Source organism: Bradysia coprophila (assembly GCF_014529535.1).
Source record: "Bradysia coprophila strain Holo2 chromosome X unlocalized genomic scaffold, BU_Bcop_v1 contig_130, whole genome shotgun sequence".
NCBI lineage: Eukaryota > Metazoa > Arthropoda > Insecta > Diptera > Sciaridae > Bradysia > Bradysia coprophila.
The window spans coordinates 37484-65426 of record NW_023503296.1 but is presented as its reverse complement, the minus strand read 5'-3'; the positions used below and the strand labels follow the sequence as shown (position 1 = coordinate 65426).

Below are 27943 nucleotides of genomic sequence, written 5' to 3'. Positions count from 1 at the left end.
GGAGTATACTTTTTTGGTAAGAGGAAACTAAGCATTATTTATTTCTGTTCTCGTGCCTGTTCTTGGAGTGCGTTGCTCCAACATTCAGCAGATTAATGAGCATTCTCCTTCTTGAAATGAAAACCATTTTCCCGCTTCTTTTTCAGTTTAAATATAAAAGTCAAGAATGTGAGTTCATATGGTGTACGTGCTTCGGTGATTGAATCGATTGAAATCATGTGTTTCATAATGTTTTGATGTCACTGAGAGGTAAACGCAAATAATTATAAACAGAAATAGTTTGTCATCGATTTACTATAAATTTGGCACTGCGAACGACAGAAAATTAGACGATTATTTCGATTGATAACCTCGAAGCAAGGGCACCAGTTTCTTTAATATACATTGTATATTGCGTCATCCTAAATTTCGAACATGAACCGTTTAATCAGTTCGGCTTTATTGCCTTCTGTGGCAAACATCTTTTCGCGAAACGTGTCCAGTAAAAGTCCAGTAGCTATGAAAAAAGTCTCGCATGTGATTTTCGATATGGACGGTCTCCTACTTGACACGGAGCACATTTACGAAGCCGCGGTGCGCGACATCGCCAAATCATACAACAAAGACTATCCGCATGATGTGCGAATGAAGGTGATGGGAACTACCGAACAAATGACCATAAAAATTGTCGTTAAGGAGCTCGCACTCCCAATTTCGGAAGCTGAATTTCAAGACAAATTTACGGAATTGTGTCGAAAGCGCTTCGGCAAATTAGATCTACTGAAAGGCGCTGATCGTTTGATTTTTCATTTGCATCAATCCAAGGTTCCGTTCTGCTTAGCGACAAGTTCCAGCCAAGAAATGGGTGAACTCAAAATGAGCAGCCACCAAAGCTTGTTCGATCTATTCAATCACAAAGTTTATGGTTCAACGGATCCTGAAGTGAAACATGGCAAACCGGCACCGGATATATTCTTGGTGGCAGCAGGACGCTTCCAGGCGAAACCCAGTCCCAGTGAATGTTTAGTATTTGAAGATGCACCGAACGGTGTCAGAGCGGCCGTATCTGCTGGAATGCAATCTGTCATGGTTCCAGATAAAATAGTGGCGCCCGAGCAGCGGAAGGAGGCGACATTAGTTCTAGAGTCATTGCTTGATTTCAAACCAGAAATGTTTGGCCTGCCACCATTCAAGTGAAGATCTAAGATGATGTTGTTGTTGTTGATGTTAACTCATTCGTAAGTTAAATTTATAAAATTGTTGAATTCAAATGCCGCGTTTGAATTAGCGTCTTGAACAAAATACCACCGCCCATTTTTCGTGTAGCAGATTTATTTCTCATATAAGTATATAAAACAAAAACTTCCATAGCATCCGAAAGTGGGACTGTGTCCATTATATAGTTAAAACGGCTAGATACTTAAATAAATACTTCCAAGTAGTTGGAGCAGATTATCTTTGCTTTAAAAATTAAATCACATTTTCGAGCTGACAGCTCTACCTATCATATCTTGCACCTCCACCAATGTTTCATCAAAAGTTCTAGCGAACTTGTGAGCGCTTGTCTTCGTACTGTCTCTCTTGGCTGTAACATGAAGCCAAACGCTACAAACAGAGAACATTAATCATACTTTTAGATTGCAACACCACTTGATACGTAATCGGAATTCTTACGTTTCGCTGGTCATGCTATAAAACAGTCCGTATCCATCTTTTACCATCGGCGCAACGAATCCATTATTTATAGAATATCCCAATGTACTGGTTGATAAAACGAAATTACCACCGCCACCGCTGTAAAATTCATTTGTGTCAGGTGCACATTTATACTTTGTATACCAAAAGACTACCAACCTCTTTTTGTACAGGGGATCATCGTACAGCTCCGGAATGTCAATATCCTCCTCATACGCCGCACACCAGAGACCGAATAAATGCCTATCGATGCCATTCCCGTCACGGGCATTTGCCATTAACTTATTGTGCGCATCGACTGCTTGTCTCAATTTTCTCAATTTAGTGCCGTCCTAATATGGTTCAGATCATTCAGATCAAAATTTCAGAGTTTTCTCTCTTCCTATTTCTTACATTCTCCGATGCGTTCAGGAACGTTCGAACCCAATCCACTGTTGCACATTGTACGGATCGTAATGTTTCCGTGCGACCGTTATAGTAGCTTCGCATCAGGGCTGTTTCATATGTGGCAACGATTCTGAAAATATGAATTGAGCTATGATGAGATAGAGGTCATTAACACTCCACGAAAGCATTGTGGTAATAGAATCTAATATCTAAGGAGAAGAGATTCAATGCGTTGGAGTTCTTAGTTTTCATTGAACACTACACATAAAACGTAGTTGATGGTGTGCTGTGCAGTTCAGACTTTGTTGTGTGTGTGTGTGTGTAAAGTAAGAAGAAAGACAGATTGAATACTCCGTGGTCAAATTTCAATTTTGGAAAAATAAATTGCTCGCAACGAAATCGATCAATGGTAGTATGATGAATGACTAAACAAGACAAATTGACTCGGCAACTAGAAGCGCACCCTAACCGATAAAGACAAACAAAATTCCTTTAGAAAAACTGAAAACTGACACACCAATGAAAATAATAAGAAGAGAGTGAGAGGCGAAACATTCACTTAGCTCAGTCGTTTTACTTACTCAGAATGCATTTTGTAGTAGACAGCTTGGATAATCATTTGAATGTATGCGTCAGGGTGCAACTTAACACTTTTCATAAAATTTTTCCCATATCCACTGAAGCACGTTGTCGATACAATTACACTGGTACCCTGCAACGAAATATGAGTGATGCCTCTTCAACTGATACATCAAAAACTTGATGAATCTCACAGTTTGCTCGACGAAAGAAGTAGCGCGTTCCACTTCGCTTTTGATGTGCTCATCAACGTCGAAACAGAGTTCGGTTACACAATTTCCCACATTCAGCGAGCCACCATTCCAATCTGGTTCCGGATATTCCGAAAAGGTCAAAATATGAAACATCATCGAGGCAACAGACACCGTGCCATCATAGCAGCTATGCTACAATCGGAAGAGAAAATTTAAAAGTGCTATGCCAGTGATGGCCAGTGAATTCAATTATTTTTACATCTCCAATGGACCCAAATCGGCCACTCCGAAACGCTACTATGGAACAGCTTTTATCGGCCCATTTTGAGTGCAGATCTCCGCTGATTGTGTGCAGTGCAATGTCATTCCAATTTTCCGGACTGTGTTCATCCAAGGTCAGTACAGTGATTGACTCCTCAATCATTTTCATAAGCTTTGCATTGTTCGGCGACAGTTCCATTAGATATTTACGATTCTAGAAGACAGACGTGAAAAATGAAATAATGAGCACGAATCGATAGGTTCTTTCTGGCTTACACTAGCCCAGGAACTACGATCATCACAAGTCAAAACTGGAATGGGTACGTCAACATCGGATAGATCAATGATATTAGCTATTTCCGTCAGGATCGCTAAGATTTGGCTATGACTCATGATAGAGCCATCATTGCAATAGAAATTAACCGAAAATATTCGTCCCTTCCCGATGACGATAATGTTTTTCGGAGCATCTCCTTCGCTTGCCGTTTTAAAATGACATTGGATCGAATCCATTTGGTCGCCCGGCATCCGGAAGCTATTGTATAGTCGCCGGTAAAGGGCCATTGAAAATGTTATGGAACCATCTGGTGTTGATGTGGGCTTCATACGTTCGGTACGGATGAGTTCGAAATGTTCCAAACAACTGTATACTAGTCGTGCAGCTCCCTACAAAGAACATTTTGAGTGTGAGAGAGACACAAGAGTGTAGGCAATTTAGCTGTACCTTCAAACGATATTGAGGCGATATTTCAATGCCTGTTGCTTCAATTAAAAAAACGGCTGCCATTGCTGATAGGGGTAAAATTGGAGTACGATCTGTACAGTATGCATAATCTTCCCACCATTTTTCGACCTAAATTTTATCACTTAATTTGAAATTAAATTTGTCGCAAGAAACAACACTACACGTACCCAGTTCCGATGATTTTTCGTTCGTTCCAGCAAAACTGAATGCAATTTCTGTCCAATTCCATTTTTGAACTTTTCTATGATGCTCTGGGAATTGGCCAATTCCTCGGCATTACCGAATGGTTTCAACGATTCATAATATCGCTCTAGTGTTTCGCTCAGTCCAGGCAATGGCAGGTTTGGCAATAAATCGTCTTTCGCGAAAGTGTTCGGCTCGTTTGCTGGTTGTAAAAATAACAGGTCCCGGGTTGTCATTCTAACCGTTGAATTAACGATACGATGATGTTGCGCTCCCTGAAAACTGAACACGAATGGTATTGAGCGAGAAGTCAAGGATAGGGAGATATAGAAAACATATTGTCGCTGCTATCGTTTCGCTTACGGTAACACTTAAATGTCTGTTGCAATGTAAGAGAGTTATTGAATGAAATTCACATACCTCCTCTTTTACAAAACACTTGTGTTAATCGCTCAGACCGGTTTTAACGATTTGCAATTGACAAAGCTTGTTAATACCGGATTAAAGTCCAAGTCCAAAGAGTTACACTTATCGTCGTTATCGTATACTCGCTCGGTGTGCATAATGAAAGCATTTATGTGTAATCCGAAACGTTTCAATTCTTATCATGTAATGCAGAAACAATGTTTTTCCGCGAAAGAAAAGCATTTCTAAGGGGAAATTCATAAATGTCATCACTACTACAGAGGAGCTTAGCGAAACACTTCCAGGAAAAATATCGAAAAAGAACGAAAGGGTCATTTATAGCTTCGACAAAAAAGAGCATGACGGGGATGTATATGTAATGCCTTCGTTCATAAGGATACATTCCTCAGTCAACAAACAAAATGATAACATGTGAACTTAAGATATCGACTATCGAGTTCAACAGTGCTTAAACGGCGTACAAATCAAAAGACTAGTTGTGATTACAAAGTAGTTTATCAACTCTGTGAATTTCAAGGATTAGATCGTCCTCGATATCAGGTGACTCCTGAATTCTTCAATTCAACAACAGCTATTTCATTGGCAAATTCACATCAATAAAAAAAAAATCGAAAATTAGACACTGTCATTCCTGCTTGTACTTACAAGCACTTACTTGAGTTAATTGTAAACTATGTCTGTATACAAAATCAATACAATTTGTTTACTGAAAGAACAGGAAACAAATAAATGAAGGTACTGTCCGTTCATTTCTGTTTACCGAATTTTCGACACATTTTAATGAGCTAATGAGCATTACTATACCTCAAACATAATTAACTTACACTCGTAATTTAATCAATTAATTTCATTGCACCCAAGCAAACACTAATTTGAATTACCGCAATCGGAGAATTTTAAGTATTTCTTTCCTTCACCAAGTCGATATCGTATTTTATGGTAATTTGTATGTCCTAACATAAATTCTGAGTGTGTACCGTACCTACAGTTCAATTAATATGAATTGGATATAAATTCCAGAATGTCAATCACTCATACATTCATGTATCCATGTATCGCTAAATGTAAAAATTTTTCGATTCAACAAATGAATTCATTGAAAAAGTAATTATTCAGTCATTAACACGAAACAGTCACCGTATAAACTACATCAAGGTTTTTGATACTATTATTTAACAAAACAAACCTGCTAAATTGTTAAAACACCAATACAACAGCTTTTCCGGTGTTCAGTGGTCTCGTCCACAACAACGATGGACAGTTAGGATATCATCGTGACATTACAAATATTTATTTTCATTACCGCCTCCACAACCTTTGGTTTGTTGATGCTTTAGGTTTAGGTTTAAATTCATGGTTATTTTTCAGATGGCGCTTTTACGTGTTTTGTTGCTGTATGTTGATTTGAAAATCAAATATAAAATTGTTTATGCAACTCAGCATCATAATGTCGGTGCAAAGTACTTTAGGCTCACGATATGACACAGAGGGATTCTTTTGAATTTCGACTGACCGAAATCGGCGCTATTTTTTCCGGGACTTTTTTATATATGCCTAGTTAGGCCTTGGTGCCTAGGCCTTAAAACCAGTCTCAGATATTTTTGATCTTCCATACTTGGCTGGTGGTAAGCGGCCAAAAGTCGAAAAATGGGGTTTCGTAGTCCGGATTTCATTTCCGTTACGCAAGGTGAGGTCAAGTACTGCCGCGGCAAATATTACTTTCAAAAAATTTGATGATAAACGGCCAAAAATATGAACTCCGGAAAATTTCTCAGAATCGATGGAACCTCGGTGATCTTTGACGAGTGCTGTGACCTCACTAATGCCATTATATGATCAAATTATTATTTATTAAAAATGTGGAGAGCCTCAGCTTTACAGCGATACACATATTTAGTAGTTTACCTCCATACGATTCTTGTTACATAAATAACTATTGTAGCTCCGCTCCTACGGGCCTAAAAGTAATCATTTGGAAGGGAGGTTTTCGCATTTCTAAATTTCGCAAATTGAGCCAAAGGTCTCATATGGAAAATGTCATATAGCCGCAACGAAAGGCAGATGTGTCATAATAGAATCATTGATGGTGGTGTCGTATATTTCCGACTTTCTCGATTGATAACACTTTCTTCCGAGTCACTACGTCAGAGCGGCGGATTAAGACTCCGGGCGCCACTGGGCTATTAGTTTTTCAGCACTAAGCAAAGACATATCGTTGAAATTTCCAATGACTTATTACAAGGAGAGCGTTTTACAATGTACGACACTTTTATTTATGCTGCGCAAAGAGTATAGCACCGAATCGCTTGTTGGCAACATCGTTGGAATTGTTGGAGTGAAATAATCGACAAATAAACGATTTATTTGTGGAAAGTAACATTTTTCACTAATTAGCTTGTTTTAGATAGAGGAGAAATTATACTCTGAAAGTATCCTTGAACTTGACCAAGATCGACTCATAGCTTATTTTTGTGAAATGTAAGTGTGTTAGATAAGACGTAAAACAACCACACACATCTCTCACAGATCTACAATCAAATCGTTTTTATTCTTCTTCACAAAGCACTAGCTACCAAGAAATGGTGAAATTAAATGTAATTTTGCTCCGTAGCGTTGTCCTAGCACATCAATTTCATATTGTCCATTACTTAAATATTCATTATCGATCCAATTTCCCTTCGCACACGAAATGTACGACTTTCCAATTGATTTATTTATAGAATATCCGAATTCACCTAGTCGTAAATGTCCAACGCATTTGCCATTCCGAAACACCCCTTCCAGGCCCCACAGTGGTATCTTCTCGTCAATGGTTAAATAAACTAATCGTTTGAAAACACCTTCAGCACGCTGCTTATCAACAATATTGCTGCCTTTGTATGGTCCATTTTGTCGGCAGATTGCTTCCAAATTCGATTCGATTGGAGTGTCGTCTGACCGTAAGTCGTAGCCCCAGGCGTGATAACCTTAAAGCGATAATTCGGTAATGTTTCTGGTAGAAACGTTGGTTATGTGACATCTAATACCCCTTTCGCAGCTAAGAGAACGCAATGCACGGAAGCCTGCATTTTTCAATCCATACTGAGAACCGATGGTCATAATGTCGTTATAGAGTGAAACGCAATTCTTTCGTTCCACATGGAACTCGTAACCATGTTCCCCTACAAATCCAATACTGGATAGTCTAGTTGAAAAATTTTCTGAAAAAAAAGGAAACCGTTGTGAATTGAGAGACACAATTTTATCGATTCAACGATGTTTAAACTAAAGATCCATCATACCTTGGAACTCTGGAACTTTAACAGCAAGCTCTTTGCTTGTATACGGTGGTAAATTTCCATCACCTAAATCAAGTCCTGAGAATATTTCTACAATTTTGCGGCTGTAGAATCATGCACGAAATAAAAAAAAATTGAAAAAAAAATGCGAACAGCTAATGCAATTGAGGTGTAACAACCTATTCGGTCCTTGAATAGAAATGATACCAATCTCATCGGTTGCATCGTGGACGTCAACATTAAACTTTGAAATATCGTTTTTGATGTGCGACAGATACGTGCCAGATGAACCTCCCGCAACTACGTAATAAGCTTTTCCCTGGGGAATAAAATTTAGTAAGATTTCGTGATGTATAAGATCATGAGAGCATAGGAAAACCGCAGCGATCAGAATTGGTAGCTCACTGTAAAGGATCATTCGTAAATTATGTGAAGCTTTTTCAGTGCTGTCATCAAAATTAAATCCTAAATTAATGTGATAACAGCACTGAAAGAGCTTTACGTAATTTACGAATAATCCCTAACGAATGCTAAGACATTGAGGTATTTGTTTTAAGAAAAAATCTAAATTTACTTCATAGCTTGGATGGATTACACTTCCATTTCCAACATCTAAAATGGTCACGGTAAAATCGCTTTCTACTCCGCCTCGCTCATTCAATGCGCACGAATAAACGACTCTGTAAAATTAAAACTGTTATTTAAAAGCTCCATTTCGGAATGACTTTATCAAAAACAAACGAGTTAATTGGTTTATCAACATCTGCAGTACAGATCCATTGAAGAGCCTCTCTTGCTTCGGGTCCGTAGATGAAAAATTTAGCAAACGAGCTCAGATTAAATACGGCGGCAGTTTCACGACAACTCAACGCCTCTCTTCTAATCTGCATAGAAATAAATTACGGTTTATGTGTGTGGAATCTAAATTAACACAACGAAACTGTGTACCAAGTCGTAGTGATCCGAGAATTCATACTTTTCATCTCCCTTCAAAATTTGCTTGTACTTATGGTCAACATTCAATTCATTTCCATAAAATCCATACCAATCGTATGGCTGTACCGGTACTTGGTCTTCGATGAAAAACGCCGGTCGTTCATAGCCGTGGCACTCTTCCATTACAGCTCCATTCGTCGTCAGTGTCTCTTGCAATGCATCTGTTTTGAAATTTCTCCCGGCCAGACATTGAGCGTTTCGAAAAACCATGGCATAATTTTCGGCATAGCTTTCGTGGCTACGTTCGATAGCCCATTTCTTATTGGACAATTGATTTGCCGTGTAGCGCCTAACATCGAAATTGAACATGTGAAACTCTGGGCGACCACTCACAATCCATTTAGCTAATTGTTCGCCGCAACCTCCTCCGAACATCATTCCAGCTGAATTGTAGCCACAATTATGAAATAAGCCAATTAATCTCGGGTCGGGTCCTAATAATGGCTTATGGTCTGTAAATGATGTCACAAAGTTATAAATGGTAAATCGATAGTCCCGAATGATGATCTTTACCAGGAGTAAAAGACTCCGGACCACAAACAGTACATTTTATTCCAACTGAACCGAATGCAGGCAACAATTCAATCGCTCCGTCGACATGCGAATCGAATGTTTCCCAGTCCAAATCGTACAGCGAGAAACTCGAATCATTTTCGACGTGATCCAAAATAATCGGATTTTTTTCGTAGCCACCTAAACAGACAGTTTCGCCTTGAATGCGAAGAGCTATAGACGCATCATGATCCCGTATATTCGGTAGCCCACGAATTCCTTTAATTGACTCAGTAACAATATACGAATGTTTCATAGGAACTAACGGTAGTGTGATTCCATGTGGTTCGATTAGGTCGCGTCCCCAAACTCCTGTTGCATTTACCACCGCAGTTGTATTTATTACTCCGAGGTCAGTTTCCACGCCAATAATGCGTTTCACGCCTCGATCGTTTTGATCGACTTTGATACCTTTTACCGCACAATTTTCAATTACCTGAGCCTTTCCGCTTTGTATCGCTAGTTTGGTTAAAGCATTACACAGCATAGTTGGATCAATAATTCCATCTCCTGGTGAATGTAGAGAGCCGACAAACGTGTTAGGATTTAGCAATGGAAATATTTTCAATGTTTCCTCTGTCGATAACATTGAATGTTCAATATTGAAAACCTTGGCAATGGTCGAGAGACGAATATATTCATCCATTCGTTTCTTAAGGAAAAAGTTATATTGATACAAGGTATATGCAGCCTCTACAGGGAGAAAAATCTCTTCAGGTGATCAACGATTTTGTAAAAGCTATCTGACTTCAGTTGGAATATCAAACTTGACTCGACTTTTTCCCGTAGAGTGTGGACCGTTTATTATGTACAATTTCTTACCTTTGTACGGGCAATAAATATGCCTCCATTCTGAATCCATCCGGGATCATATTCAGTGTTTTCCTGAATATCTAAGATTGTGTCTCGAGACCGATTTAACAATCTATTCGAAATGGCTTAGTTTTAGAACAATTTAATGTCATTGGGGTCTATTTGGTCTTACTGAATATCAACATCATTCGGTCGAATCCTCCACATCAGGCCATTCGTATGCCATGTTGTTCCACATGTTAATTTAAATCGTTCCAACAAAATACAATTCACTCCTTGCTTGGCTAAATGATACAGTGTATAACAACCAGCACTTCCACCACCTACAGTAAATTTTGATTTTTAAATTAGCGACTTTTTGTGCGAAAATGCAATTCACTTGCCGATAATAACGACATCAGCACTTTTTGGAATATTGTTTTGGTTGCTGATCGATCGATATAAACTTCTGTACTTGGTGTAAGTTTGATACTCTTTCAGGCACTTGAACATTTTCCGACACCGAAACAATCGTAATTCTAGGTGTACAATGTTCACTCAACGGAGAATAATGGATCAAAAAAATCTATTTTTAAATCGAACTACAAAAAACAAAATTGAAGAAAGAAAACGTGCGTGGATGAATTTACGACGGGCATATGTGATAAGCAATAAACATTCTTGAAATGTTAAACAAGACCTTTTCATTTACTTTAACAGTTAAAATGATCTCAGCACAAAACCAAAATATGTTACAAGAAAATAGCATTAAATCGTCGCAACAACGACTGTTATAAGCTAGTAAAATAACATTTTGGTGGAACCTGATTGAGACAGTGATCATCATAAGAACGGTATCTCGGGGAGTAAGTTTCGGGTTACTCTCAAAGGAAATTCAGGAGAAACTAAAAGAATGGAGATTCGCGCATGATGCAACGTTATCAAAGTTAAAGTCAAAGCATCCACCAGCAAATTCAAAAACGAAAATAGAAGTCGAAACGCCATTGAATTCATGCTCATTCATTGTTAACGAGCAGCAAGTCAAAAAGAAAATCAATTCCTTTAAACATGGATCAGGTCCAGGCATTGATGGTGTTAGACCTCAATTTTTTAAGGATATGATTTCAAAAACCGCTGGAGAAGCAGGTGAACGAGCATTGAAGGCAATAACAAGATTCGTCAATTTTGTATCAGGTGGTGAGGTTCCGCTTGACATTAGACCCATCTTCTTTGGCGCTTCACTCTGCGCGTTATGGAAAAAAGATAATGGTATTCGGCCAATAGCTGTGGGAAATGCAATGAGAAGGCTATGTGGAAAACTCGCTTGTTCACACGTCCAAGAAGATGCTCATAATCGTCTGAATCCAAATCAAGTTGGAGTTGCAACGCCACTGGGTGGTGAAAGCGTAATTCACGCCGTCCGAAATTACGTTCACAATCCATTAAACGCTGGTAAAGTTATTTTAAAAATTGATTTCAAAAATGCGTTCAACTCGATCGATAGGAGCACAATGTTGTCAAGAATGGCCAAAGAATTCCCGTCAATTTATCACTTGTTATCATCGAGCTATTCCGCTCCATCGTTGCTTTTCTTTGGGACGGACGTGATCTCATCGGAAACAGGTTGTCAACAAGGTGACCCCTGTGGACCGTTGTCTTTCAGCATAACAATACAACCGGTGATACAAGACATTAAATCAGAATTAAATTCTTGGTACCTTGATGATGGTTCAATTGGAGACAACTACCAAGTCGTTCTCGACGATTTTAAATTGATTATTGAAGAAGCTGGGAAGTTGGGATTGACAATTAACTCGGATAAGTGCGAGCTTTTCTTTGTATCTGGTTTCAAGGACCCAAAAATTGTTGATGCATTCGAACAAGTTGCTCCTCGTATTCGGATAACCGAAAAACATGAATTCGAAATATTAGGCGCACCTATCTTTGAGGAAGGCTATCCGATTGCTTTTGGAAAAAAATTCGAAACTCTGAAACTTTTGGCATCAAGACTTGAAGGAGTGAATGCACAAACCGCTTACTGTCTACTAAAGAACTGTTTGTTTATCCCGAAATTGACCTACATGTTGAGAACGTGTGCATTTTGGAAGTACAAGAGCCTAACATTGGACATGGATAATTTCTTAAAAGTATGTTTGGAATCAATTATCAACATCACAATTGACGAAATCCAATGGGCCCAGGCGGGGTTACCCATTTCAAAAGGTGGCTTAGGAATCAGGAAAATATCCGATGTCTGCCTTCCAGCTTTTCTTAGTTCGTTGCATGGAGTGCGTAGTTTGGTGTCTCGCATATTACACAGCATGGACAACCAAATTACATTACATCATTATAACGAATCTTTGGACTACTGGAATACAGTTAACCACGGCGAAGTTCCGGAAAACAAGTCAATACAAAAACAGTGGGATTTAATCAATGTAGAAAGAATCATTGCGGAAGAAATTAACTACGAAAACGTCAAGGATATCGCCCGTTTTAAAGCTGTACAAGCACCAGAGTCAGGTGGCTGGTTACGCGTTATTACGTCTAGCAACATTGGTACGGCGATGAACGATCAAGATTTTCAAGTTTGTGTTGCTCTCCGTCTCGGTGTCAACTGTTACTCCGCACACAAATGCATATGCAATTCGTTAGTAGACGAATCTGGTACACATGGCCTTAGCTGCCCGAACGCTAAGGGAACATATCCAAGACACGTTATCCTCAATCAGATCTTCAATAGGTCTTTGACATCTGCACGTCGTGGCAATACATTGGAACCGATAGGCCTTTCACGTGATGATGGTAAACGCCCAGATGGCGTCACACTCGCACCATGGTCCAAAGGGAAACGATTGATTTGGGACGTTACCTGTGTCGACACTATGGCAGCATCATATCTTCACCTTACAAGCAAGGTAACAGGTTCAGCGGCTGAACGAGCATGCCAACAGAAGCACAGTCATTATACGAAACGTACGAAACTCAAAGCGTCAGGTTTTCTGTTGGCTGGTTTAGCATTCGAAACATTAGGCCCGTGGTGCAAGGAAACAAAATTATTCGTAGATTCAATTGGCAAAATGTTAATTGAAGAAACTGGTGACATTCGAGCGAAACAATTCTTATACAACCGTTTATCTTTGGCTATTCAACAAGGCAACGCAGCCAGCATTCTAGGTACCCACCCAACAAGCAATAAGTTTGACGAAATTTTCAAGTTATAAATATTTAAAAAACAAACCCATGTAAAATGATCACAATCTACTTTGACAAAATAAAAGAAAAATTTCTATTTCTAACTGTTAACGACCTCTCTCGCACATGAGCAGAGTATCACCAGATTGGACATTTCATGCTAATTTTATGGGAACAATTCAATTTCATCGACCCACACCAAAAGGAAGAGTTATTATCCGTTCAAGCCTCACAGATATTGCAGGAAAAAGTTGACGAAAAAAAATGAACATTTTCCTGCTGTAAAATGGAACTGTTAACGGCCTGTTAACGAACTGTCGCACATGAGAAGAGTATCACCAGATCGGGCATTTAATGCTGATTGTAATGGAACAATTTCATTTCACCGACCCATACCAAACGGAAGAGTTATTATCCGTTCAAGTCTCATAGATATTGTAGGAATAAGTTGAAGAAAAAAATATTTTTCAACATTTTCCTACTCTAAAATGGAACTGTTAACGACCTCTGTTGCACATGAGCAGAGTATCGCCAGATCGGGCATTTCATGCTAATTTTAATGGAACATTTCAATTTCACCGACCAATACCAAACGGAAGAGTTATTATCCGTTGAAGTCTCACAGTTATTGCAGGAAAAGGTTGAAGAAAAAAAAGTCAACATTTTCCTGCGTCAAAAAGGAACTGTTAACGACCTCTGTCGCACATGAGCAGAGTATCAACAGATCGGGCATTTCATGCTGATTTTAATGGAGCAATTCAATTTCACCGACCCATACCAAACGGAAGAGTTTTTATCCGTTCAAGTCTCACAGATATTGTAGGAAAAAGTTGAAAAGAAAATATTTTTCAACATTTTCCTGCTGCAAAATGGAACTGTTAACGACCTCTCTCGCACATGAGCAGAGTATCACCAGATCGGGCATTTCGTGCTGATTTTAATTCGCGCATTTTTTTGGAACCTTCAAAGTTATTGACAACGGCGGAAACACTACAAATGTCGTTGCGTTGCAGAATAATTTCTGTGATTCACCTGAATGTGTCTTGTATGGTTTGACATTCAGATTTCAGTGTTTATTTACATTTTATTCCAAACAAACAGCTAGAAAATTATCTTCCATCAAGATCTAATACGTAAATAAAGTGTTACTTAAAGTAATGGACGAATAAGGTCCATTATCAATGGTATCTAAAGTGTGTGTTTATAAACATAGAAATAGGGACATATCCAGCTGTGGGTGGAATCAATAAAGCAAGTGAACATCGATAAAATAAATTAAATTCTTGGTGAACCAATCGGCGAGCGATCCGAGCAATGAATCTCAACCAACAAAATAGACCTTTCATCAATCCTACAGCGCCACCACCGAGTCCACCACCACCATATGATCTTGTGAATGAAGAATTAAATCAGTCTGCCGAGCGACTAATTGAACGGCGTCTTCAACATCACATTAAACCTGAAAACGATGATGGTGTATCAGTCCCAAGTTCCAATGGAAATGGTTGTAAGTTCGAATGATGCCAGTTGTCAGCAGTGACAAGTAATAAATTTGAGCGGTGGATTTTTATGATTCTAGACTGCGGACTGAAGAGATTGGTGATTCTGACATTGGTTGTTATTATTGCAACGGTAAGTGGTCTGAATTGTGAGACAGAGACGTGATATACATATTTTGACTATTCTTAGGCTGCAGCAAGTGTAATATCGTTTTACATGACGGTAGCGTACGGACATCTGAAACAGTATGGAAAAAAGTGTTCACCTGCAGAGCCAATGTCATGCGGAACAACCGATCTGATTTGTCTGAATAGTGGAGTTTGTGGATGTAAAAGTTCGGATTACAAATGGGATCGCGACCAAGAGGTCTGTGTGGCTTTAGTAAATACCGATGCCGAGTGCCGAAAATGGGGATGGGATGGAACTTATGCGATACCATGTACAGCGAACGCCGTCTGTACCGATGACCACCACTGCAAGTGTTTACATTATTTTGTCGCTGTGGAACACGAATGTATTGCTACGTACGATGGGATTTGTAGTTCGTCAAAGGATTGCAATCAACAGGAATTTCTGTATTGTGGGAAAAGCGGTAAATGTGAATGTCGCCCGGGAACTGTGCGAAGCCAGAAAGGGAATGAGTTCGGTTGTTTTGTGAAAATTGGCGGTAAGTACTAACAACTTGTATGGATGTTTATACGAATGTTTGATGACTAATTAGACACTATCAAAACGAACAGAAACCTGCTCCGGCATCATGAAAAATCTGTGCGTAGACCCTCACTCCGAATGCTCCAAGGAAGAAATATGTCGCTGCAACAATGGATATATTCCGAGCAATGAAAACACTAGATGTGGCAAGCCAGCTAATGGAACATGTTTTGCTGATGGTGATTGCGCTGACACCTTATCGTGTCAGAAAACTGTGCTTACCGATCAAGCCGGCCTTTGTTTATGTCGTAATACCGAAATTTTCGACGACACAGACGATAAATGCAGAATTATGGCTGGAAAACAATGTGATGTGGCGGACCAAAAGCAATGCGTTGAGAATGCACTTTGCAAGCGTTCAACTTGCACGTGTAACCGGGGCTATGGATTGGACGAAGCGAGTGGATTGTGTCTCGGTACTCACGGAACAGTTTGCGAATCAAATGCGGAATGTTTGGGCTCACATTACTTCCAATGTAGTGATGGCATTTGTGGCTGCGATAAGAATCATACGCAGTACAGCGAGGCAACGGGAAGCTGCTTCGGTAATGTGACTGATACTGTGTGTTTCAATGATTTTAATTGCGACCAGCAACGAATGTATTGTGAACCGATTGGGAAGCGATGCACATGCTCGGCGGGATTTAAGGAGGACAACCGACTTTGTTACGGTGAACATGGAACCGGATGTGCTGTAACTGGTGATTGCTTTGCTCAGGAGATGTTGACTTGTTTAGAAGGTCATTGCGGTTGTAATGCTGCGTTCGAAGAATGGGATGACAGTGAGTGTAAACTGCAGTTCAATCAGCGCTGTGAGGTGCCAGGAAATAGGATCAATATGAAATGTGTTGGAAATTTAACATGTTTGAATGATCAAACACACGTCAATGATGTGTTTAAGATTTGCGGATGTGAAAGCAAATACATAGTCTCCAAAGACAAGCGATCCTGTATTAACATCGCAGATTCTGTTCACAGTAGTGTAGCAGCAATCTTACTTATGACTTTCATTGCTAAGTATCTGTGATAAATTTTCAGTTTGAATCTCTCAAACGGGCGTTAGAAGGATTATCTGTTCGCTATTTGCGACATTGACAACATTTAAATTCAAATTCGCTTTGTGTAGAAATATAAGCCGTTTTTCTGTTACAAAACTGGTCTCTTCGCATTTGTAAAAACTAAAATTTCCTTCGTGGTTGTAGAAACATGGAAAATTTCGTGCGGCCCATTGTGTCCAGAACAAATTGATAATCAAAATCCAATGTTTGGTTACTGCTTGGTATTTTGACGAAAAGGTTTTGAAGCCCTTGTCAGCCTTCTGAAGTAGTAGAATAAAATTCTACGGATAATTTTACCCTCTTCATCAACGCTTCCCATTAGTCAAAATAATAAAAAGGGCGAAACAAGGACGTAATCTACCAATATAAGTCAACCACCAAAATACTCGGATTGAGAATGTACGCGGACCATATTCTTTTTGGAACTACGTGACTCTTTGCACTTTCATTTTCATATCCATAATAACCACAATCAGTTTTCTAGCCTACTCACAATCCAAATGTTGTGGTCAACTTATAATGATTTTCGAGCAACGAGCGTCGGTAACGGTCTTTTCGGCAAGTGTAGAGTTTGTAAATGAGAACCGAAGGCGAGAAAAACAGTCACCGAAGCAAGTTGCGCAAAACTTTCGAGTGAGTTTGTAGGTGTCATATAAGATTGTTTCCGAATTACCCGATGTATTCTGGCTTATTGCCTGCCCCATGCCACATGCGAAAGAAATTCACAAAGAAATTCACGTGAAATGAACCGAATAATATATTCTTTATGTAATGGATCATTTTCGCAGGGTGCTAGCTGCTATGTAATGATCAATTTTTCATTTTTTAAACAATATCTGCTCCATCTTGACTTACCAATGAGTCGACTTCCATCCGGATGACTAACGTTCAGTATTAGTAAAACTGGACCAAATTTAATTTCTATTTTTGAAATTATCAAATTGAAAAGATCGTTTTTTTTACTGGCTGTGCAATTTAAGCAGACTTTTTTTTGTTTATCTTAAAATAAAGAAAATTAAAAAAAAAAACGGAATTTCGAGGATTTTGACCTTCGATAACCAGTCATCGCGAATCGCAGAAGTATACGATGTCTATAGTCAGCTTTGACATCTTAGGACCGACATCTATATCGATATGGATCAGAAATCTAGCAGACTAGCAATGCTAGGAGAACATTTCGGATTTTGCAATTTTTAGGAGAACACTTTCAATATTTTTGTGGTTTTTTGATGTAACACAAAAATTGGGGACAAGTTTTATGCCATTTTGCAAGGGAGAACAGTAAATTTTATCGGAGAACACTTGCAAAGTTTCTTTGACTCTCCATTACACAGATCGATCGCGAAAAATACGTCCAGTTTCCGAAGATTGATTTCCAAAGAATCCCTCTTATTATTAAATGGGAAGAATTTGTCATAGTTCCTGAGGCAGATTCATGCATGACGGATGATTACAAATTTCAAATGGAACAACGAACTTTGAACAAAAACAAAATATGTTTGTGTCAAAATGTTTTATATTTGACCTTCATTTCTTGTTGCTACCATCAATTTTAACTACTTTAAAGTATAGTTTCCACTTAAAAGGAGTACTCCGTCTAGCCTCCGTTTACATGACAGTTGTAAAATAGAACAAAAGAACTGTCACGCAAACGGAGTGGAATGGTTATTTGTGTACCTGTTTTGGACGATTGATTTTAGGCAATTTCGCGGATTGTAGGCCGAACGAAGTGAGAGTGAAAGTAAAAAAATGCATCCCACGGGGAGAAAGTACTTAACGAAGAGCGAACGCAACTGAACGAACAGCGAAAGTGACTGACGTCACAGAAAATGAGAGAAATGAGTCGAGTTGTCAACAAAATCCGCTCATATTATGCAGAATACTTTGATCAAAATTGTAAAACACTGTGCGCCAGTGTTCTTATTGAAATTAGCATACAAAGTTGATACTTTTTGTTACTGAATGATTTGTTAGTTATATCTTAATTTTTGTGTGTGTTATTGTTGTGATGGCTAAATTATTAAATTTTTCATATACCAGGAGGCTGCCGCCCCCTGGACCCCCGCATTTTCAGGCTAAATGCCTTTTTATTTCAACATTTTGTTGCGATGTTTGCGATACGTATCAATTTTCAATGTTGGTATCAAAAAAAATAGTATGAACGACTCGGGGCAAAAGTAAAAAAATTCAACCTGTGCGCTTAGAGCCCTTGTCTTCGGCGCGGGCTCCAACTCTCGCACACGGTTGAATTTTTTTACTTTCGCCCCTTGTCATTCAATGTACTATTAATTATTACTCCGTTTGCGTGACAGTTCTTTTGTTCTATTTTACAACTGTCATGTAGACGGAGGCTAAACGGAGTGCTCTTTTTAAGTGGAAACTATACTTAACTCGAAGCGCAATTTTTGTAGTCTTTAAGAAAAGATTCAAACGAAATATTTTAATATTTGTAATCTTTCCGTAGATTGAACATTTAATCTGACTTTTTTCCCTTTGTGTCAGTATTGAGACAGGTACTATTTTCACATTAAATGTATTCTAATAGAGTATTATGATGAAAGAGAAAGCAATCTTTCGACGAGTACCACAAGGCAAGTTCTGGTCTTCGGTCCTCTCGCTCTCAACGTAACATGTTGAAAGATAAGCAAATACTTTGACAAGTACCCCAAGGCAAGTTATAATTAATTAGTCTTCGGTTTTTTCGCTCTGACCATAACTATCTATTACGACATCTTAGAACATTTCTATGCTTTTAGTGTCAGATTTAAGTTACAGCCCTTTATTATTACATCGCTTGAGCCTGTAACGAGGTGGGATTTTCGTAAAGTGAAATTTTCCAGTATTCACCCCGAGCAAACTTTTGAAAAAAGGCGCGCAATTGATGCCTCTCATAAACACTCTCACAGATGTCGCGCCGTTATTTGAAAATAATAAATAATTCGTCTATCGCTAACTTCACATTGCAATCTGAAAAGGTTTTTTTGGATATCTGTGCGACTTTGATTCACACAAAAGAACGCAGTACCTATTTCAGTGAAGAAAAAAAAGTCATTTCATTCGATTTGATAGCCATACTCTGATTTGTACGAACGTTCGGTCGTACGGAGTGAAAACAAATTGATTGAATTTGTAAACGAAGAATTGAGCAAAGTGCATAAAACATTTCAAAATGGTGAATTCGCGATAAGTTTTATGCAAATTGCAGCACGTGTTAGAAATCAATTTTCCTGCATAAAATAAGAAAATAATTACTATAAAAGCAGTGCTAAGAGTGTGCTAAAATGAACGCCGAAAAATTAAAGAAACTTCAGGAACAAGTTCGAATTGGTGGAAAGGGATCTGCTCGCAGAAAGAAGAAGGTAGAGACATTTCTTTGTGCAAAATTTTGTTAAAATTTTTGTTTTATATTTTTGTGTCGTCGTTGCACAGCTGCTATGTAAATAAACGGCGAATTTTCATAATGAATAAATTCACTTCAGACGTCTGTTATTGAACATTTTCTCGATCAGTCTGCCAACGACAATTTTTTTCGTTGCCAATTTGTTTCCGACACAAAACAAACATTCGATTTGCTAACAATACCGTGTTGTCATAATATTTCAGGTCGTTCATAGCACGCCGGCAACCGACGACAAAAAACTCCAGTCATCTCTGAAGAAACTGTCCGTCAATACCATACCGGGCATTGAGGAGGTGAACATCATCAAGAACGATGGCAGCGTCATCCACTTCAACAATCCAAAGACTCAAGCATCACTATCCACCAATACATTTGCCATCACTGGTCATGGCGAAAATAAACAAATCTCGGAAATGTTGCCCGGCATTTTGACGCAATTGGGACCGGAGGGATTGATGCAATTAAAGAAAATTGCCAGTGATATGATGTCGACGAAAAAAATGCCAGACGATGATGATGTACCCGATTTGGTTGAAAATTTCGACGAGGTTGCGATCAATGATAAGAAAGCGGAGGATGTGGTTACGGTAAACGAAAATGCGGTCGATTGAAAAGGAATTCTCATAATTCATTCTTTCAATTAATGGGAAGACAGAAAACTGTTTAAATTCTTGATAAGGTCTTGAAATTAAACACTTAAATAGAATTTTATTTGTAATAAAAAATCAAATTGAAAAATCTCAATGATATGATGAATATAGAATGTGTTCGGCTTTTTCTTCCATAAAAATTCTGTTCGCATTCACACTCTTGTGTGTAAGTGTATTATCGACCGGCCCCTATCATTCTAATGTGTGCAAAAATTCGATTCAAATCTTCTATGGACTGCAGCCAACACTTTTTATGGCACGACCCCAGGTTTACAAGTAAACTGTGTTCGACGTGTGAACTGGAGATCGAAAACAAAACAAATTTTTTTTTGCATCATCTGCTCCATATACATCTGACCCAAGCTCGTTTTGTCAGCGTAATCGATAACAGATGACTAATTGTTGGAGTAGGGATAGTTCAAGGGCCTGGTTATCATTGACAGAACAAAAGCCAATACGCATAATATGCGACGCATATTTATTTCAAAGAAGTGTGATTGAAGGTCAGATGTCAGAACCGATGTGGTTTGGAACTAGGTTGTATATGGTTAGTATAGTGGGATGACAATATTAAGTCCATTACCGAATCTCACACTCTTAGATTTAGTCATAGTTACGAGCCTGGAAATATCATTTCGTGTGTGTTTCACATTACTCGTGAAAATTGAATTTCCTACTTTTTAACCGAGATCAATACAGCGCAGGGCCTATTTTGGAAACAAAATTCCCTAAATTTCCGCAAATTCACAAATTTTATTTGTTTATGAATCTTAAGAATTTTTTGACTGGCTTACATATGGTCGAAAACAGCCGTGCATGGAAATAATGTTTTCTTCCCGGTAACCAAGTCAAAACTTCCCGGTATCCGAAAATTTTGACAAAAACTTCCCGGTGGCGCGAATATTATTTCTAAAGCCCTTTCTAGTCTTTTTGTGCATATTTAGGTCTAACATTAGTTTTTACAATTCTAAAACCTTTTCGTGACTTTCTTCTGTATGAATTTTCACTCATCAATTTGTAGAAGAGAATGTTTGTAAAGATGCTAACTGCACGAGTCCATCCTTTGATAAAACAGATATAAACTCATTGGAAAATTATCTTAAGGTTCTTTCCGAAATTCTTCCTTAATTTACCTAAATAAAGAAAAGAAATTCGCGAGCGGAGCGAGCGAAATTTTTTGAAGATTGACTTTTGATGATGCAAAAATGGTACCATTCTTTGAAACTGTACAAACTCAAAATTCTAAATGAAACTATAATTTGAGCAAAAGCGCCGCAGGCGAAGTTTTTAAATTTTTAGGTCTATGCACCCTATTAGGAACTGTTTCACCAGAAGTAGTAACTCATCAAAAGTTTAGTTCGTAGAAGAGAATAATTCATCGGGATCTGGATAGTGACGAAAACTTCTTGATAAACTCTTCCCGCTGATAAAAATTTCCCGATGAGTACTTCCTGCTGATAGAGACTTAACACTCCCGTTGGTAGAAACTTCTCGATAAGTTCTTCGAGCTGATAAAATTTCCCGGTGAGTTCTTCCTAGTGACAGCTATTTTCCGGTTAGTTCTGAATTCTTCCCGCTGATAGATATTTCCCAGTGAGTACTTCCCGCTGATACATATCTCCCGGTGTGAGTTCTTCCCGGTGACAGCTATTTCGCGGTTAGTTATGAATTCTTCCTGCTTATAGATATTTCCCGCTGAGTACTTCCCGCTGATAGACATTTCCCTGTGAGGTCTAATTTTTACAGTAAAAAAAAGAAAATCGCCTTCGGCGAAGGCTAAATTTCATGGTATCTAATTTTTCGCCCCGACGACTTCCCGGTATCATCCAGGATACCGCATTATTTCCATGCACGAAAACAGCTAAAAAATCCAGAATTTGTTCAATATGTGGCCTTGGAAGTAAATAAGCAAAAAAAAGACTAAAAAATTTAGGAATTTTAGAGAATTCCCTTAAAGTAGGCCCTGGTTACAACTGAACGCAGAATGGCAATGTAGGAGTCCAGTTGTTGTATTGCTCAAAACTGAACTGGAATCCAACATTACCATTCTGCGTTCAATAACATAATTTTCCACCTGTCCAGCAATATAAAAAAATCGAGAAGGTAATCTCGAGAAAGTTTACAATTTTCGATCAAGGAACACAACATTTTTCGCAACAAAGGTTCCATAAGTTTCAGCTGTGAAAAGATGCAGTAGGACTGAATATTAACTCCAGGTAGTGTAGTCCACTCGAATTTTCGAAAAAGTTGTTCACTCATTTTACTTTTGTGACAAAACAAACCGGTTTCAGAGAGGTGTATGAAATTTCATGAAACGAAAAATTTTGTATGGGGAAGAAGCTGGGTCGATTTTACTGAATGCTGCTCTGAACTCTCAATGGATCCCTGAATCGATGAGCGTTCTTAGTTTTTGGGTGAGTTTCGGAAAAACTTCTTTTTTGTTGAGGAGGGGCGTGTAAAACCTAGGTCATACAATCGTATCGCTTAAATACGAGAGACTTTAGACTTGGAGAATCATGAGCAGTGGCAATTCAAAGTTTGAGTGGACTGTGCTCGAATGAACGGTCATCAAAGAGTTCCCAATCTCTTGTGTCTACGCTGCGATGTATAAGAAATTAAAACTTATAAAACGATGTTCTGAAACTAAACGATAGATGATAGTCAGGGAGGTTAAGGAACTTTGTATCATGGGTAGAATTGAAAGGAAAATGTGTTGTGATGCTGCGGCTTTGCAGTAGGAAAAGGTTTGGAATGCTACGCGTAGTTAAGTTAATTCAACACTCGCTGTGTCGCAATATGAGGAGCAACTTTTCAACGCTAGATCTACGAGGAGCAACCCGATTCGGCTACTGCTTTCTGGTCAGTTCTTAGCAGCCTGATATGCAACAATTTTCAACTTACCGACACAAATATTGAACATCCAATGTTATCCACCAAAATCGATCGAAATGAAACGGCGCCGTATGGATTTATGATTTCTGTTTATAATTAACGAATCGGATGAAATCCATTCCGTCAATCTAACAAGTTAAAATTTACAAATAATTTTGACCGGTCGAATGAAAAATGATTCCACTGGTCAATGTTCGGGTCTCGGTTGAGAAAATCGTCAATGGGAACCATAGCCCTTTTCTGCATTGGATTCTTTGGGCGATGTTGTGTGCTCTGTCTATGCGTCTTAAAATTCGACAATTTCCCGTAATTTGTTGGCGTAGTATTGGCATTGTCATCGAAATAATGACCGGTGGCAGCATAATCGTTTCCACCACTTAGGAGTCCATCTCCACCGAATAATTGCCGTTTTGAGTTTGGCTTCACCTTCCTTTTACCATTGGATGAAATCACAGACGAACCGACGTTTTGTACCGGATTTGTGGGTAATTTACCCTGCTGTTGGAAGCCGATTGCAACGCCACTTAATGGCTTCACTCCGTCCAGGTCGCCCAATGATTTGTGGCGCTGTCGCTTCTTGGTCACGTCTGTCGAACCATTTCCGTTGCTGTTCACACCGTTTGAAAATTTCTTGCTTTTCTGCAATTGATTGTCGACCATAACATCCACGATTTGCGTAGTACTGCCATCCAGTAAAAATCGCTTCAATCGCTTCACATATGGCATGATCATGAAGAACGAATTTGCATTGATTCCTAAATGTATTTTGCAAACGGTGTCGTTTTTGTGCGTCGGCAAATGTTCCAAGCTGAACCATTCACACGACTTTATTTCCATTCGAGTGCGCGGAACGAACACCGTATCGGTTGGAACATTTTGCACGATGTACAGTCGTGTGGTCTGATGATCTTCCGGTCGACTTTGGCCCTCAATGAATACGTCCGGTCTTATTAGGTCCGAAATATCGTAGCCTGAAAGAAAATGTTTCGTTATTTGATGAAAATGGTCTCGTATGCTCAAATTACGTACCAGTTTCTTCGTAGACCTCACGTATAGCGCAATGTAGTGGATCTTCATCTTCGTTGACCTTGCCTTTTGGGAAGCCCCATGAACTCTTCGCAAAATATGATTGTACCAATAGAACTTTGTCCAGATCACTATTCATCAAGATAGCACCGTAAGTTGGAACGTTTTTCTTGTATCTACACATGAATGGTAATGATTAGTTCAGTCGGATCAATCGCATTATCTACTGACACTTACTGTTTGAACTGATTTAAAATATCATTCACTTTGTCCGCCTGTGTCGACAAAAACGGAATATGTTCGAATAGTTGTTTCGCGAAGCTCGTTATGTTGCATCTCATGGCCTTGTCAACACAATAGAAATCGAGGTAGAACCTGCAATAGGCAAAAATGGTTTTATAATACGCAACAACAGAATAGAAATGGTTCCATTGTGTACATACCAATGGGCCAGTTCCATTTGAAAGCATATCCGAATATGATCGGACCGTTCTTCCGGTACATTAATTATGAAACGGCTGGCCAAGTCGTCTAAAATATCCTTCTGTATTTTGTAATTGTCTTTGTATTTGTTTACACTATCCATGATGTCGATATTTTAAAAACAATTGTTGAAAATTGAGTATAATAACAAAAGTAAATCCTTTTCTGTCGCGACCGGGAATAATTATTACGAATTCATGGCTGGATGGAGCATTGGATGAACTGCTGCATTGCTTCCACCTTTTCTTTTACAAAAATATTTTTTTCTCGTCCCCAGATCGTCGCACTACTCAATTCCAATATAAGGATTTCGAGTCGAACAATAGGTTTTTTTTTACTCTACTCCTAAAGTTTTTACCAACCTAAATGTCAGAATTGTGTTTATGTGTGGAACGTGTTTATCGTTGACAAGTTTTCTTTTCTTTCATTCAGGTGGCGCTTTAAAATTGGGTGGAAATTTGAAATTTGTATTTAGGTACACTAAAATAAGATTGAGGCTGCCTAATTGAATTTTCGGCATTTCAATTCCTCCATGATTATTCCTCATAAAAATACATTCGTCGAGTCTCTACCCACGCGTGTTTGGTATTGATTGGAAAGTAGAGACCCGTAGTGACGATGTTTGATAGATTTTTCGTTTTTTAGTGGCTTTGTGGCTGCAGGGCAGCCCTTAAAAGTTCTCCGACGTAGTCAAATTTTCTGAACTTCTTGTCACCACCTTGGACAGCAACGACCAACGACTCCCGTAGTATCGTTGGACTCCTGGTAGACTACTCTTCACCATCCATTGACAAACTTTTTTGGTTGCTGCTGTCCAAGAGTTTCCGAAGCCGAAAAATCCATGCTGATTTTCCATTTTTTTTGGGTAGGTATGGATTAAAACTTTAATAATTAACTGAAGTTAACATTAAACGTAACGTAATTAGGCTATTTTAGTAGAGAATTAGTTGTTCCTATGATTCCGAACACGCCCTGGACATACTACTTCAGAGAAACAGAAAAAAATTGAGTTCAAACTCAGATCTTCAAAATTTTGTCGAACCGCGATTTTCTACATTAAGAATGAAAATACTTAAGGAATTACCGTCGTGAGATCAAAGTAGAATGTAAATGAATTTTCATATACATATTTACGCACCAGTGCGTAATAGTGACGTTTGTAAAATTGGGGATCCAACTACTGTACATAAATCGTATGCGCAAAGTTCCAGGTTAGTTATGAAAGCCATTAATTTACCCCTTTCAACTGTGTTATTACAATTGCCACACTTCTTGGACTAAACGGGATTAGCCTTCCTCGGGGATTCCTTACTTCAATTTAGTAAATTTAGTTCACTTAATTACCATACGATTTAAACTTAGAAAGATTTATTCCGATTTAGTTAATTCAGTTGGAGAAGTGCGGCTGCGGCACCCTCTTTATTAATATGATTTGAGGAGAAGAAAGCAGTTTCACAATGTGTTAACATGCTACCTTAGCTAAACGGAGTGGTATTTTTGTAAGTGGAAATCAAGCCTTTAGCTTGTCTAAGTTAACATCGTCTACATAGCTTGGTATATATAAGTATCTTGATATAGACAAAGGTATTGTCGAAGCGACAAAAAACTAAAAATAAAAAGGGACCCGTACGAATAGTATACGTAATATTGTTACTTTTTCATTGAAGTCCTATATAATGAAACTGGACTGCACCTTTAAGTCTCAATATTTAAACTTATCCCTATGCTAACCAGTCACTTCATTCTTGGCAGCAACTCCCTACTCCCTTTTACCAAAATATTTCATTTTTCCTACAGTTATAATGAAGTTATTACAATCCAATTCTCATAATTCAATCCACATACATTGCCAACGTTACGACATTTACGTATGTATATGTATTATAACGTGTAACCGTGGATTTACATAGCAACGTAAAAGTGACAGATGCAAAAATTTTCTCATACGGCAACTCGAAATTTCATTCATAATTTTAATTTTATGAATGAAATTTCGGGTTGCAGTATTTAAAAAACATTGCATCTGTCACTTTTACGTTGCTATGTAAATCCACGGTAAATCGCATGTGGAATGAATAACGTCGATTGGATTGTAATTGTTGAAAATGGAGCTTCTTATAATTCTTCCACTGTAAAATCCAATATGGCAGATGTCAACCATTTTGTTAGGAAACTGAAAATAGTGAAAACGATGGAAATTTACTCGAGATAGTAGCAAAAAACACTACCTTCACTGTAAGGCCGAGTAGCCAGACTGGCACTCAGCATGTGATTTTAAATACAAAAGATCTTGATAAAATAGCACTTTTCCGACCCTATCTCTGGCCTTCCTCGAGCGATTTCGTGCAGTCTTTTTGGCAATGACAAACCGGGAGAAAAGACTTATCAATTTTCCTTAATTTTAACTAACAATTTCGTTATTTCTTCTTATTTTTGTGCTAAAACCTCCTTAATTCCTTAATAAGGAGTCCAAATTTAGAGTGAGAGGCCTGCGCTTGTTGTTTCGCAGAAGGTCAACCTCGACCAAAGTATAGAAACACCGTTCATATACTTTGAATCTCGACGTGTTACAACAGCTGAGCTTAAACGTATAAGACCCCAGTACTTTGTACGAGTCTTATGTCAATAGAGGCGGCATCATCCTGAGTAAATTAGCTATTTTGATCATTGTTGCCATTAACAAATGATATAACCGTTTGTAAAAAGGTATTTATTTCATCAATGTCAACCGCACTAACAAAATAGGCGATTGACCTATTATCTTGTCTTAATTTTAAAGATGTACCGGTTTTGTTTCTTCAAAAATTAGTTGAAACGTGTAAGTCATAAAATGATAAAAAGGAAAAGTAGTTGTCGTTGCTGAGTTTGTGAGAACCGTACAAACTGATTAACGTGAAACATAAAAGGGAATAAAACGAGTAGATGAGTTTTTATAAAGTTGAAAATAGAGCTCTGCTAGCG

The 27943-nt window shown here is 38.4% G+C and overlaps 6 protein-coding genes and 1 long non-coding RNA gene across 10 annotated transcripts; 4 read left to right on the top strand and 3 right to left on the bottom strand.

Annotated features, from left to right (window-relative positions):
* The first annotated feature begins 182 nt into the window (after positions 1–182).
* On the top strand, positions 183–1426 carry LOC119067954 (probable pseudouridine-5'-phosphatase). The gene has a single exon (XM_037171278.1). It carries the CDS (start codon positions 415–417, stop codon positions 1174–1176), a length of 762 nt encoding a protein of 253 aa, XP_037027173.1. The 5' UTR covers positions 183–414; the 3' UTR covers positions 1177–1426.
* Positions 1291–5633, bottom strand: LOC119067949 (peroxisomal carnitine O-octanoyltransferase). Of its 3 annotated transcripts, none has more exons than XM_037171269.1 (11): positions 5432–5633; positions 4008–4305; positions 3820–3948; positions 3372–3761; positions 3094–3309; positions 2835–3026; positions 2643–2773; positions 2068–2191; positions 1834–2006; positions 1654–1773; positions 1291–1584 (listed from the first exon to the last, which is right to left on the bottom strand). In XM_037171269.1, exons 2-11 carry the CDS (start codon positions 4257–4259, stop codon positions 1455–1457), a joined length of 1857 nt encoding a protein of 618 aa, XP_037027164.1. In that variant the 5' UTR covers positions 4260–4305; positions 5432–5633; the 3' UTR covers positions 1291–1454. The 3 variants fall into 3 exon arrangements, with proteins under 3 accessions (XP_037027164.1, XP_037027163.1, XP_037027165.1); XM_037171268.1 differs by lacking the exon at positions 5432–5633 and adding an exon at positions 4521–4667; XM_037171270.1 differs by lacking the exons at positions 1291–1584; positions 1654–1773; positions 1834–2006; positions 2068–2191; positions 5432–5633 and adding exons at positions 2272–2376; positions 4521–4681.
* LOC119067957 lies at positions 4231–27943 on the top strand. The gene is made up of 4 exons (XR_005086066.1): positions 4231–4363; positions 14433–14446; positions 23286–23293; positions 27933–27943. It is a non-coding gene; the product is annotated as an uncharacterized LOC119067957 (long non-coding RNA).
* Positions 5589–17466, top strand: LOC119067952 (cell death abnormality protein 1-like). Of its 2 annotated transcripts, XM_037171276.1 has the most exons (5): positions 5589–5604; positions 14519–14769; positions 14842–14894; positions 14952–15429; positions 15503–17466. In XM_037171276.1, exons 2-5 carry the CDS (start codon positions 14577–14579, stop codon positions 16498–16500), a joined length of 1722 nt encoding a protein of 573 aa, XP_037027171.1. In that variant the 5' UTR covers positions 5589–5604; positions 14519–14576; the 3' UTR covers positions 16501–17466. The 2 variants fall into 2 exon arrangements, with proteins under 2 accessions (XP_037027171.1, XP_037027170.1); XM_037171275.1 differs by lacking the exon at positions 5589–5604 and having other exon boundaries at positions 14264–14769; positions 15503–17464.
* LOC119067948 (sarcosine dehydrogenase, mitochondrial-like) lies at positions 6976–10771 on the bottom strand. The gene is made up of 11 exons (XM_037171267.1): positions 10472–10771; positions 10261–10411; positions 10098–10200; positions 9237–9927; positions 8676–9175; positions 8469–8611; positions 8302–8407; positions 7907–8046; positions 7731–7831; positions 7476–7649; positions 6976–7415 (listed from the first exon to the last, which is right to left on the bottom strand). Exons 1-11 carry the CDS (start codon positions 10578–10580, stop codon positions 7015–7017), a joined length of 2619 nt encoding a protein of 872 aa, XP_037027162.1. The 5' UTR covers positions 10581–10771; the 3' UTR covers positions 6976–7014.
* On the top strand, positions 19492–20687 carry LOC119067956 (transcription factor BTF3 homolog 4). Its single transcript, XM_037171280.1, has 2 exons — positions 19492–19890; positions 20135–20687. Exons 1-2 carry the CDS (start codon positions 19813–19815, stop codon positions 20540–20542), a joined length of 486 nt encoding a protein of 161 aa, XP_037027175.1. The 5' UTR covers positions 19492–19812; the 3' UTR covers positions 20543–20687.
* Positions 23546–25357, bottom strand: LOC119067953 (m7GpppN-mRNA hydrolase). The gene is made up of 4 exons (XM_037171277.1): positions 24943–25357; positions 24737–24874; positions 24503–24675; positions 23546–24444 (listed from the first exon to the last, which is right to left on the bottom strand). The coding sequence occupies exons 1-4, from the start codon at positions 25083–25085 to the stop codon at positions 23597–23599; spliced, it is 1302 nt and encodes a 433-aa protein (XP_037027172.1). The 5' UTR covers positions 25086–25357; the 3' UTR covers positions 23546–23596.

Bases quoted from the DNA above. Each gene is read 5' to 3' on its own strand.
- LOC119067948 (XM_037171267.1), bottom strand. From the start codon at position 10,580: ATGTTCAAGTGCCTGAAAGAGTATCAAACTTACACCAAGTACAGAAGT. The intron at 10,201-10,260 runs GTAAGACCAAAT...CATTTCGAATAG, and splicing joins CCGAATGATGTTGATATTCA to ATTGTTAAATCGGTCTCGAG. The intron at 8,612-8,675 runs GTACACAGTTTC...ATTTCTATGCAG, and splicing joins TCTCGGATCACTACGACTTG to ATTAGAAGAGAGGCGTTGAG.
- LOC119067953 (XM_037171277.1), bottom strand. From the start codon at position 25,085: ATGGATAGTGTAAACAAATACAAAGACAATTACAAAATACAGAAGGAT. The intron at 24,875-24,942 runs GTATGTACACAA...TGCCTATTGCAG, and splicing joins CAAATGGAACTGGCCCATTG to GTTCTACCTCGATTTCTATT. The intron at 24,445-24,502 runs GTACGTAATTTG...ATTTTCTTTCAG, and splicing joins TGAGGTCTACGAAGAAACTG to GCTACGATATTTCGGACCTA.
- LOC119067954 (XM_037171278.1), top strand. From the start codon at position 415: ATGAACCGTTTAATCAGTTCGGCTTTATTGCCTTCTGTGGCAAACATC.
- LOC119067956 (XM_037171280.1), top strand. From the start codon at position 19,813: ATGAACGCCGAAAAATTAAAGAAACTTCAGGAACAAGTTCGAATTGGT. The intron at 19,891-20,134 runs GTAGAGACATTT...ATAATATTTCAG, and splicing joins CTGCTCGCAGAAAGAAGAAG to GTCGTTCATAGCACGCCGGC.
- LOC119067952 (XM_037171276.1), top strand. From the start codon at position 14,577: ATGAATCTCAACCAACAAAATAGACCTTTCATCAATCCTACAGCGCCA. The intron at 14,770-14,841 runs GTAAGTTCGAAT...TTATGATTCTAG, and splicing joins AAGTTCCAATGGAAATGGTT to ACTGCGGACTGAAGAGATTG. The intron at 15,430-15,502 runs GTAAGTACTAAC...CAAAACGAACAG, and splicing joins TTGTTTTGTGAAAATTGGCG to AAACCTGCTCCGGCATCATG.
- LOC119067949 (XM_037171268.1), bottom strand. From the start codon at position 4,597: ATGCTTTCATTATGCACACCGAGCGAGTATACGATAACGACGATAAGT. The intron at 3,762-3,819 runs GTACAGCTAAAT...TGTTCTTTGTAG, and splicing joins CGCCTCAATATCGTTTGAAG to GGAGCTGCACGACTAGTATA. The intron at 2,192-2,642 runs GTAAGTAAAACG...TCATATTTTCAG, and splicing joins TACTACAAAATGCATTCTGA to AATCGTTGCCACATATGAAA.